The sequence below is a fragment of the Monomorium pharaonis genome, chromosome 4, assembly GCF_013373865.1.
Source record: "Monomorium pharaonis isolate MP-MQ-018 chromosome 4, ASM1337386v2, whole genome shotgun sequence".
NCBI lineage: Eukaryota > Metazoa > Arthropoda > Insecta > Hymenoptera > Formicidae > Monomorium > Monomorium pharaonis.
The window spans coordinates 26,535,329-26,547,850 of NC_050470.1; the positions used below are offsets into that span (position 1 = coordinate 26,535,329).

General features: G+C 37.1%; 1 protein-coding gene and 1 long non-coding RNA gene across 8 annotated transcripts in view; one reads left to right on the plus strand and one right to left on the minus strand.

The window, feature by feature from the left end:
• LOC105839835 (tensin-3) overlaps positions 1–12,522 on the plus strand; it is a 210,080-nt gene that overhangs the window by 87,654 nt on the left and 109,904 nt on the right. The window contains exon 1 of one of the 7 annotated variants that reach the window (XM_036285559.1): positions 10,041–10,851. The exons of the other annotated variants lie outside the window; for them this stretch is intronic. Within the exon in view, the coding sequence (XP_036141452.1) occupies positions 10,825–10,851 (27 nt within the window). The 5' untranslated portion in view covers positions 10,041–10,824. Of the gene's footprint in view, positions 1–10,040; positions 10,852–12,522 lie in introns of those variants that run through there. 7 annotated transcript variants of the gene reach the window in all.
• Positions 12–5,053, minus strand: LOC118645114. The gene is made up of 3 exons (XR_004962893.1): positions 3,880–5,053; positions 3,728–3,790; positions 12–3,646 (listed from the first exon to the last, which is right to left on the minus strand). It is a non-coding gene; the product is annotated as an uncharacterized LOC118645114 (long non-coding RNA).

Sequence of the window (12,522 nt, forward strand, 5' to 3'; positions counted from 1 at the left end):
TAGTAATTTAATAAAAGTAGAGCCTTTCCATCAATACGGTGGTTTCTAAATAGGTATATCTCCTGACTTAACTCTGGGTCCGTATTATCCGTACTAATAAAGTTTATCACGTCGTTGACTGTCCAGTTTAATGGATTCGAACGGTTCTGATTCTCTGTAAAATAAAAAGTACTAATATTATTAAATCCGTTTAAATATAATTAATAATACCATTAATAATTATCATTAAAAGCACCTATTCTATTTGTTACTTTGGATGATGCTTTTTTTGTTCCTTCAATATTGTTTATATTTGCATCTGAGGTTAGATCAATTATTCTATATTTATGAACAGATTGATTTAAAAAATAAAAAATGTGACGGAGAAATTAGTTACAATTGTATTACTTTGTTATTAATTTTTACGGCTGGGCCACATCTTAATTCCATATTTTTTGTCATTATATCGGTATTAAGATAAAATAGACTCTTGCCATTAATTCTGTGTTTTTTAAATAAATGCATATCCCGACCCAAATCTGGGTCCATAATAACAATGTAGTTTATTACTTCATCGACAGTCCAGTTCAATGGATTAGCCGAAAGTCTCTGAAGGTTCTGATTCTCTGAAAAATAAGAGAAGAATATCATTAAATTCGTTTAAATGTAATTAATAATACCAATAATAATTATCATTAAGAGTACCTATTTCTGTTATTTCCCCACTATTTGGTACTACATTTCTAACAGATTTTCGTCTCACTCAAAACCATGGAAATCTCTTGGTTCTAGTCTCCATAATCATAAAGTCCGCTTTCTCTTTTTAAATTGTTTATCATCAAATTTATTTTTAAGCTTGGGCCATATTTTAGTTTCATAGTTTTTGTCATTATTTTAAAATTTAATAGAAGTAGAGCCTTTCCATCAATACGGTGTTTTCTAAATAGGTATATCTCCTGATTTAACTCTGGGTCCGTATTATCCGTACTAATAAAGTTTATCACGTCGTTGACTGTCCAGTTTAATGGATTCGAACGGTTCTGATTCTCTGTAAAATAAAAAGTACTAATATTATTAAATCCGTTTAAATATAATTAATAATACCATTAATAATTATCATTAAAAGCACCTATTCTTTTTGTTACTTTGGATGATGCTTTTTTTGTTCCTTCAATATTGTTTATATCTGCATCTGAGGTTAGATCAATTATTCTATATTTATGAACAGATTGATTTAAAAAATAAAAAATGTGACGGAGAAATTAGTTACAATTGTATTACTTTGTTATTAAGTTTTACGGCTGGGCCACATCTTAATTCCATATTTTTTGTCATTATATCGGTATTAAGATAAAATAGACTCTTGCCATTAATTCTGTGTTTTTTAAATAAATGCATATCCCGACCCATATCTGGGTCCATAATAACAATGTAGTTTATTACTTTATCGACAGTCCAGTTCAATGGATTAGCCGAAAGTCTCTGAAGGTTCTGATTCTCTGAAAAATAAGAGAAGAATATCATTAAATTCGTTTAAATGTAATTAATAATACCAATAATAATTATCATTAAGAGTACCTATTTCTGTTATCTCCCCACTATTTGGTACTACATTTCTAACAGATTTTCGTCTCACTCAAAACCATGGAAATCTCTTGGTTCTAGTCTCCATAATCATAAAGTCCGCTTTCTCTTTTTAAATTGTTTATCATCAAATTTATTTTTAAGCTCGGGCCATATTTTAGTTTCATAGTTTTTGTCATTATTTTAAAATTTAATAGAAGTAGAGCCTTTCCATCAATACGGTGTTTTCTAAATAGGTATATCTCCTGACTTAACTCTGGGTCCGTATTATCCGTACTAATAAAGTTTATCACGTCGTTGACTGTCCAGTTTAATGGATTCGAACGGTTCTGATTCTCTGTAAAATAAAAAGTACTAATATTATTAAATCCGTTTAAATATAATTAATAATACCATTAATAATTATCATTAAAAGCACCTATTCTTTTTGTTACTTTGGATGATGCTTTTTTTGTTCCTTTAATATTGTTTATATCTGCATCTGAGGTTAGATCAATTATTCTATATTTATGAACAGATTGATTTAAAAAATAAAAAATGTGACGGAGAAATTAGTTACAATTGTATTACTTTGTTATTAAGTTTTACGGCTGGGCCACATCTTAATTCCATATTTTTTGTCATTATATCGGTATTAAGATAAAATAGACTCTTGCCATTAATTCTGTGTTTTTTAAATAAATGCATATCCCGACCCAAATCTGGGTCCATAATAACAATGTAGTTTATTACTTCATCGACAGTCCAGTTCAATGGATTAGCCGAAAGTCTCTGAAGGTTCTGATTCTCTGAAAAATAAGAGAAGAATATCATTAAATTCGTTTAAATGTAATTAATAATACCAATAATAATTATCATTAAGAGTACCTATTTCTGTTATTTCCCCACTATTTGGTACTACATTTCTAACAGATTTTCGTCTCACTCAAAACCATGGAAATCTCTTGGTTCTAGTCTCCATAATCATAAAGTCCGCTTTCTCTTTTTAAATTGTTTATCATCAAATTTATTTTTAAGCTCGGGCCATATTTTAGTTTCATAGTTTTTGTCATTATTTTAAAATTTAATAGAAGTAGAGCCTTTCCATCAATACGGTGTTTTCTAAATAGGTATATCTCCTGACTTAACTCTGGGTCCGTATTATCCGTACTAATAAAGTTTATCACGTCGTTGACTGTCCAGTTTAATGGATTCGAACGGTTCTGATTCTCTGTAAAATAAAAAGTACTAATATTATTAAATCCGTTTAAATATAATTAATAATACCATTAATAATTATCATTAAAAGCACCTATTCTTTTTGTTACTTTGGATGATGCTTTTTTTGTTCCTTCAATATTGTTTATATCTGCATCTGAGGTTAGATCAATTATTCTATATTTATGAACAGATTGATTTAAAAAATAAAAAATGTGACGGAGAAATTAGTTACAATTGTATTACTTTGTTATTAAGTTTTACGGCTGGGCCACATCTTAATTCCATATTTTTTGTCATTATATCGGTATTAAGATAAAATAGACTCTTGCCATTAATTCTGTGTTTTTTAAATAAATGCATATCCCGACCCATATCTGGGTCCATAATAACAATGTAGTTTATTACTTTATCGACAGTCCAGTTCAATGGATTAGCCGAAAGTCTCTGAAGGTTCTGATTCTCTAAAAAATAAGAGAAGAATATCATTAAATTCGTTTAAATGTAATTAATAATACCAATAATAATTATCATTAAGAGTACCTATTTCTGTTATTTCCCCACTATTTGGTACTACATTTCTAACAGATTTTCGTCTCACTCAAAACCATGGAAATCTCTTGGTTCTAGTCTCCATAATCATAAAGTCCGCTTTCTCTTTTTAAATTGTTTATCATCAAATTTATTTTTAAGCTCGGGCCATATTTTAGTTTCATAGTTTTTGTCATTATTTTAAAATTTAATAGAAGTAGAGCCTTTCCATCAATACGGTGTTTTCTAAATAGGTATATCTCCTGACTTAACTCTGGGTCCGTATTATCCGTACTAATAAAGTTTATCACGTCGTTGACTGTCCAGTTTAATGGATTCGAACGGTTCTGATTCTCTGTAAAATAAAAAGTACTAATATTATTCAATCCGTTTAAATATAATTAATAATACCATTAATAATTATCATTAAAAGCACCTATTCTTTTTGTTACTTTGGATGATGCTTTTTTTGTTCCTTCAATATTGTTTATATCTGCATCTGAGGTTAGATCAATTATTCTATATTTATGAACAGATTGATTTAAAAAATAAAAAATGTGACGGAGAAATTAGTTACAATTGTATTACTTTGTTATTAAGTTTTACGGCTGGGCCACATCTTAATTCCATATTTTTTGTCATTATATCGGTATTAAGATAAAATAGACTCTTGCCATTAATTCTGTGTTTTTTAAATAAATGCATATCCCGACCCATATCTGGGTCCATAATAACAATGTAGTTTATTACTTCATCGACAGTCCAGTTTAATGGATTAGCCGAAAGTCTCTGAAGGTTCTGATTCTCTGAAAAATAAGAGAAGAATATCATTAAATTCGTTTAAATGTAATTAATAATACCAATAATAATTATCATTAAGAGTACCTATTTCTGTTATTTCCCCACTATTTGGTACTACATTTCTAACAGATTTTCGTCTCACTCAAAACCATGGAAATCGATTTCCTGGTTCTAGTCTTCATAATCATTATAAAGTTCGCTCTCTCTTTTTAAACGTTTCATCATAAAATTTATTTTTAAAGATGGGCCACATTTTAACTTCATATTCCTTGTCATTATTGTAGTACTCAATAAAAGCAGAGCCTTGCCATCAATTCGGTGTTTTCTAAACAAGTACATCTTTTGACTTAAATCTGGGTCCGTACTAACAATGAAGTTTATTACATCGTTGACCGTCCAGTTTAATGGATTCGAAAGTTCTTGAAGGTTCTGATTCTTTGTAAAATAAGAAGTATTAATATTATTAAATCCGTTTAAATATAATTAATAATACCATTAATAATTATCATTAAAAGCACCTATTCTTTCTGTTACTTTGGATGATGCTTTTTTTGTTCCTTTAATATTGTTTGTATCTGCATCTGAGGTTAGATCGATTATTCTATATTTATAAACAGATTGATTTAAAAAATAAAAAATGTGACGGAGAAATTAGTTACAATTGTATTACTTTGTTATTAAGTTTTACGGCTGGGCCACATCTTAATTCCATATTTTTTGTTATTATATCGGTATTAAGATAAAATAGACTCTTGCCATTAATTCTGTGTTTTTTAAATGAATGCATATCCCGACCCAAGTCTGGGTCCATAATAACAATGTAGTTTATTACTTCATCGACAGTCCAGTTCAATGGATTAGCCGAAAGTCTCTGAAGGTTCTGATTCTCTGAAAAATAAGAGAAGAATATTATTAAATTTGTTTAAATGTAATTAATATTACCAATAATAATTATCATTAAGGGTACCTATTTCTGTTATTTTCCACGATGACTGGCAATCGTCTTGACAATCCTTGTTTTAAATTTTAATTGGCTTTGAAAAATTTTATATATAGAAAAGAATTAATAAATGCACAACCTAGAGATATTTATTCTTTCAAATATCTAAGCAGATGACATTTTCATCAGTATTTACATATATATAGTGCAATTTAATTTAGTTTTGAGAAATAAGGCAGGCTTATTTAAAGAAACTAGTTCAGTATACACAATTTTCTTGTAATAACAAAAATAGGATTATGTTAAGAAATATAATTGCAGTGATAAATATAAGTAGCGATCGTGGCATAGTGAGTTTACTTTTTGTGCCGGAGACCCAGGTTCAAAGCCCCATCAGAATCGTCTGATTTTTATTCGATTGTTACCTTTCAGAAGGTATTGACAAACCATCGAGAGTATTTTGCTCAGGAAAATCCCTCTATTATAGCCTGTTTGGCATTAAATTGTCCCATATATCTGTGTAAATTGTAGAAACCGCGCATCACAGAAATACCAAAGGATATTCTCCTAAAAAATGTAGTTTGCAGGCGCATATATTTTCGTATTTAAAAAATTATAAGGACAAATTAACGATTAATTCATCTTTATGACTTTTTACAAAGACGATTCCAAGATATTTTTTAAAAATATCTTGGAATTGGTTTTGCAGAATTGAAAATTTTTTACACAAACAAAATTTGCGTAAAAATAAAAAGAGCAAAGTGTGATTTTATATCAATAAAAAAAAACCTTTGAACACTTAAAACTTAGAATTTTTTTGTTATTAACATGATTGCTTTTTGCTCTTTTTATCTTTATGTGTGTAATTTATTAAACGTATAAATATTAAATTACAAATTACTCGAATAATTCCATTAATAATTAATTTGAATTTCGAGTATTACATGATAATTTCAGATCAGTGTTAATAATTTTAATAGCCAATTCAATTAATAAACTTTTACAACCACATCGCATCCTGAGACGTAATACAGCGCAAATGAAGCAACGGCACTTTTCTACGCCACTGACGTAATCGTGCACACTTGTTGGAAGCGCGAGACCTCGTATGAGGCTTGTACACGCGTGAGATCTATCGGTATACACGGTGTCTTAAGTTCAAGGCGACGAGAGACGCGGTGTGGATATCCTGCGCGTCCGAGAATCTCGGAGACGCGTGGCGAATTACATCATAACGCGGGGGAAGAAAGGAAGTCGATGAAAGCAACAATACCGCGAAGAAAGTGGCCGCGGCTCTGCTTCTGGCTCAACGTGACTCCTGGAAGGAGCCAAAACCTGCTTCGAATTTCAAAACGCACGACGCAGACGTGACATGGAATTCCGGCACGGCGCGGCGGTTTTATCTCCTCCGGCGAGGAGGGTGCAGTAGCGATACGGGAGCTGAAAGAAACGAGCCTATCGCGTATTGGACGCGTTCGTCCGGTGTGTGGGAAAGCTCTTATTTCACGAGGAACGATGTTTATATTTCAACGCAGGTTTCGGAATCGCCATTTAAGGCAACTCGATGGATTTTCTGCTTCGTCGCAGATAAGCGCGCCTAATCGCTGAGGATTATGGTAGCGGTGTAAATAACGCTCGCGTGCTAGATATATTCAGCATATTGCTCGACCGTGACGTAGTGTTCTTCACACTTCGACACACTTAACGGTTACAAGAATAAGAAATGTAATGCCCGGAAAATATCAATAAGCTCGAATGTGAAATTTACATTGGTGTACAACGCTCGGCTGGTGATACAACACGAAGTGGCAACTGATACTTTACGATATTTATCGAATTTGAAATCCGGAACGAACATTCCGATTAATTCAGTGATTAATTTTTCATGTTTAGAGAATCCGAGCTTTAAATCGCAACCTTCTCAAGCGATCCCTTGGAAACTTTTAGCCGATAGTGTACTCGTAGAGTAGATGCTGGTACGCCACAATGGTATCGCGAGAGATATGGCGCGCTCCTCCCTCGCGAGTGTATCTCTCGCGAGTATTGATATCATCGTAATGCGGCCGCTCCTCCTGGAATTCCAGATAGAGCGGGTTGAGAGCCGCTGGCCGATGGTACAAGCTAACGAACGACATCATTCGTCGGATATGGAGAACCGGAGGTTTCCTTCGAGATCGAAGGTCACACGATTCTTACCACGTTCCTATGCGAACCACCTTTTTCTCCACCCGTTCAGTATTCCCCTCTTTTTTTATCGGTCCCGAAATCTCCACACACCTCTAGGCTACTTTGCTTGCATACGAAGTCATCCTCGATGCGTCCCGTACACCCTTCCGAAATATCGAGATAGCTCTCGTACCTGAAATTGATCTCTGACACTCTCTCACTTATTTCAAATAGCCATGTTCTTGTCCATAGCCAATTGGAAATTGATCGCGCTTTTATTCTACTTTGAAGAATATGAGTTACAGGTTTTCAAGTACTCAAGAAAGAAGTTTGTGTACAGATTTAGATTTCCAACTGAAGGGTACTCCTACTACGACCTATTGAACCCAAGATCCTATAATTTCAGAACGTGCACCATGTTTTTCTAATAATAGCAGATAATTAATAGTAAATAATGCAGTATGTATTTAACAATCTATTCACCGGACAATATAACGAGCGTTATAACTTGCTTGAAAGAAAATTCCCATTAAATCATACTGAGATTAGAAGCTCGTGCGAATAATCGAGGCATCATCACCCGTAACCTTAAACCCACGGTACGTTCTTATTCTTCGCTTCGCCGGTGAACTGGTAGCTAGCCGATACTCTTCGTAGGCAAACCCTTTTAGTGCCCTGAACCTCGCCGAGGCATCTCGTCGGTGCACCCGGCGGTCCGTTGTAAACCGCGTCAAGTACCAAACCGGCGACGGTTACCATACCTGGCGGTATCAGCGGTGTGTACCAGGCTCGGTCTTCCAGGATTGTAAACAGGCGGCAAGAACCGGGGAAACCAGACGGTAGGCAATGTCGTAGACCCCTCCTCCACGACATCTTGGCATCTCCCCTCCCGCCTGCTGACCCCCCTAGGCCTGCATCTTGGCGCGCACGGTAGTACAGCGATGCAGCTGCAGCTGCACTGATATTAACCCGAGTATCGAGGTTCTCTTATGCGACGAGTGTGAGACCAGGTATAACGTAATGGCGGTCGCACTCGATCAGGGGAAACTTGGTGGCTGCGGGGGAGGTGAAGGGCTGGTTCGCATAAACGCGAGGTCACGGGAGATCTCCGCGGGGTAGGAGCACACGAAGAGGGGTGCACGGAAAGAGGGGAAGAAGGGTCGAATCGTGCTTGGGAAGGCGCCTGTATGTGATGTTCGTTTACTTTGAGGGGTAGGATGCCGGATTATCGGCTTTGCGGCGAGATCGATTTGCCCTTTGAGGCTGAACCCTTCCGCGTTGAGGAGCAGCTATGACTCCGCTAGACGCTTTGAGATGTTATTGGTTAAGTGAATTCAGGAAATTACGGGCAATCACCCGCTATAATACATAATGAGGGTGGGATGTAAAAGGTAGCGAAATCCCTCTCATTAATTTTTGACAATTTTCTTAATTAAATTGCACAAAAATTATTCTCAAGATTACAGCTTTAGTTATTAAATGCTTTCTTCCGTTATGTTTTGCTAGTTAGCGTAAAATAAAATTATACAGTTTTTTACCGCAAGGAACAGCCGATCCGAGTTAATCATCGTACAACATGAACTTTAACCGCGTTCGCACGCGTAAAATGCTTCGTCTTTAGTCATACGATTGCCGCGACGGCGTATAATTAGTATAATCACTCTTTCGACGAAAGGGCAATTATTATGATTCAGCGCAAACAACGAATTATGTATGCGGTCGCGGTAAGTTAAACGATCGTGACATATTGTTCTCATTGTCGGATGCGAATTACTCCGAGCTAACATGAGTCGTGCACGCACAAGCATCACGCAGACATGTATCAGCCGCACGTTTTCGAATCGCGGAAGGGAAAATGTGATGGGATCGCGTGCGAGGGGTTGTAACGGGATTTTGCCGAGTCCGTAGCGGTTGGACCGATCGATCGAGGATCGAACGGCGATCGGCAACAAGCGAGACGTGAAAAAAATGTCTCCGTGACACTCGCTATGCCGCGCCGTGCGCTGCGCGAACAGATTAATGACTGATAACGGTTGCGATCGGTATTCGAGATCGGATTAGGCTAAAAGGAACTATATCTTTTTTAAAGAATCTGGTCCACAGAGAGAGAGAGAGAGAGAGAGAGAGAGAGCAATTTTCTTGTTTACTTTCAGTGTTGAATAATGTAGTTTTGATATCAATTTAGTGTTGTTAAATATTATTTTTAATAAAATACTTTACGAGTCTAATTATATTTTAAAAAATTTGTTCAAAAATATTTAGAAAAACGTTTTCACACAAATTAATTTTCAATATGAGTATTTTGGCCCGGTAAAACTGTCACAATTTAGTAAAAATTTATAAGAGAATTGTTTGCATAATACTTTCTTGTTTGCATGTAGAATAATTTTAAGTTAAAATGTGTCCAGTTCTTTACTCATTCTTAAAATATTATCAAGACTTTGCTTCTCTCATACACATGTAAAACTATTTTCTTCTTTTAAATAAAATATATTATATATAAATTTTTCTATTTTGGAACACTTAAAGAATATTTTTAACATTTTATATTCAAGTAAAGTTTATCAAAAATATACAAAGTTTAAGAGCCTCGAAAATTTCACTTTTAATTGCCAATGATTGCCAGTGTCGAAGTTTCAGAAATCCGTTTCTCCGGCATGTTTTATGGAGATTGGCATGTTAACGTAGGACCGCCCGCGCACGCCGCGACGTCGTGTCTCGCGTACACGAGAGAAACGGGTTATTAATTCGCGGCAACGAATTTTCAAGCAGCGTATTTGGTGGGGTCTCTACCTGCGGCGATAGCGATGGACTCCGTGCACGCGCGCCGTGGCGCTCTCCAGTCCGCGAAGAGCGCTCCGACGCGAAGGACGTGGGAAAGATCGATTCGCCGTTGCAGCGCGGTTCTCACTTCGTTTCGGCCCTGCGACGAGACACGGCCTGGCACACGACCGGCGAGAAACCGGCTCCGAAAGACGCGGGCGCGCCGAAACTCGTCCTTGAAGCGATTTCACGCGAACGATCCGAGATGACGAGATGCTGACAAGAGATCTGTTTGGCGCTTGCAATTCTTCTAATTTGTCGGAGCGATGTGAACGTGAACATAAATCAGTGGTGATCCGGAGGATCAAAGATCACGATTTTACTTGATGTAAATAAACTCTGAGCGTACGTCTAGGCGCTTGAGTGCACTTTTCGGCGAGTGGTCCGTGATGTTGATCGATCGGTATATCGAATAGTATCCCAAGATTTGCGGTAGACGCTGTTGAAAGAGATCGCGGACAGTACATACAACTCGAGACAACGGTTTCTCGTCCACTTCGCATTCTTCTGCTCGTAAAGGAGATAAGTCGCCTGCGTCGGACAACCGGTCGTCATTGCGATCGATCTCTCGTTACCCCTTGGATCGATGCAAATCTTCGTCGTGGGTCGTCGACCCCTGGTGCTAACGGCGACCTTGGCGTACACCCGAAAATCGAGAGTCCTCGCGGAAACGCGCGCGTGCGCGCACGCGAGCGCGTGCCAAGGACGAGATGCGCCATTTTCGAGAACCGATGCAGGGAGGTGAACGATCCTCGGAGTGTTTCGCCGCAGACCAGTAATGGGATACCAGAGGTGACGGCAAGATGAACGGTCACGGCTCTACCAATGAGGTACTCGTATTGCATATGCGGTTCTTTTCTCTCTTTCTCCTCTCGTGGTATGTCCTGCCGCCTCATTTCTTTTTGTCCCCTCTTCCACATGTGTCTTCTCCGCGATATGTGCTTTAGATATTTAAATCACGGTGTCCGTTCCATTCTTGACTGACGATCTTGAATCGCGGATTAATCCCGCCCCGCTCAAGGTAATCCTCGGGGTTCTTAACAGGCTCCAAAGAGAGAACACAACCGTAGTGTCCGGATAGATCCTCTTTGATGTTCAGGTTCTCAACGCGTCAGTCTTGATGTTGATCCTTGTACCGATGTGCGATTACAGTTGATAAGGATAGTGGTAATCGCGATGTGCTGTTATAAAACGAGAACTTCGCCGATCTAAACACATATTTCAAGATTACCTCTTAAATAAATACACGTTAGATAGACACTCCGTTGAATAATACATGACAAATTGTGTATCACATATAGGAATTGATTATATGAATATTTTATTTATTTAAATTATACCTATATTTACTACATGTATGATTTTCGGCGTACTTTAAGTTCTTGATTATATTCTAGGCAAATTAAGGATATAAAAATGAATTTATCTGCATCCATTGCATTTAGACTCTAATTAAATTATTTATTATTATTACAGACATAAGCGTTTCAGAAACATTATATGTACTAAAACCTGTACTACCGTAGAATCCACAAGAAACAGGGTTTTCTAAATAAATAGCAAATTTGTATTTACATCAAAATATGCATTACAGAAAACGTGTGCCACATTATATCTTTTTCATATTTGTGCCATGCAAATTCTTGCCAGCGTTGCAGCCGTTGGACGTGCAAATGCTCCGGCAGGGCAAATGTCTGTTATGTATCAAAATGGCGCTCCTTCTTCCCTCGATTTCTCTGTCTTTTGCCGACCGCTCTGCCGTCTTTCCCGCCGCTCCCTTCCTTCCCCATGTCGCCCGTCGCGATTTCTTCTTGTTGCGTTCTAAATTCGCCGCGCGAAGCGCGTATGTATATAGCTCTAGCGAGGAAGAGAAATTCCTGACGTCTCTCTTCCTCGGAGGCGGTGGCGGCGGCGGCGGCGGCGGCGGCGGCGGCGGCGGCTGGGATGCACTCTCGCGATGGTTTACGCGGGAAGCAAGACCCGGTTTTCTGCCACAACGATTGTTGCTCAACACCGGCTGAAGAGCCGCATGCGGCGGAATAGTTTGGGTTTAGAGTGCTCCGAGAGCTGTCGTGTGTTATGCGAGGAACATCGCGATCTCGTCCGGTGAAATGGCAACGTGATTTCCCGATATTAACAGCGTCCGAGATTGCGACGGAAGTATTAAGATTGATCCAAGTAGCTAGAATTATCACGGATTTATCAAGTGATAAGATTGCAAAATATATATTGCGAGGGACGAATTCTTTGTTTAAAGTTTAAACTTCCTCGTGTATCGCACAAATTCAATAAATTTTGTGCTTCTTTGAAGATCCCAATCGCAGCATATGAATTAGTTAAATTATAGAAATATACAGGCGTGATTTATTTTAATTTGCCAGAGAATTACAGTTTTCTGTAATTTTTTTATTGCAAGGTTATATTCAACGATAGCAATGAGATCTTGCAATATTCTGCTTTGTAATTATTGTATTTCTTACTACACACTACTACAATCTACA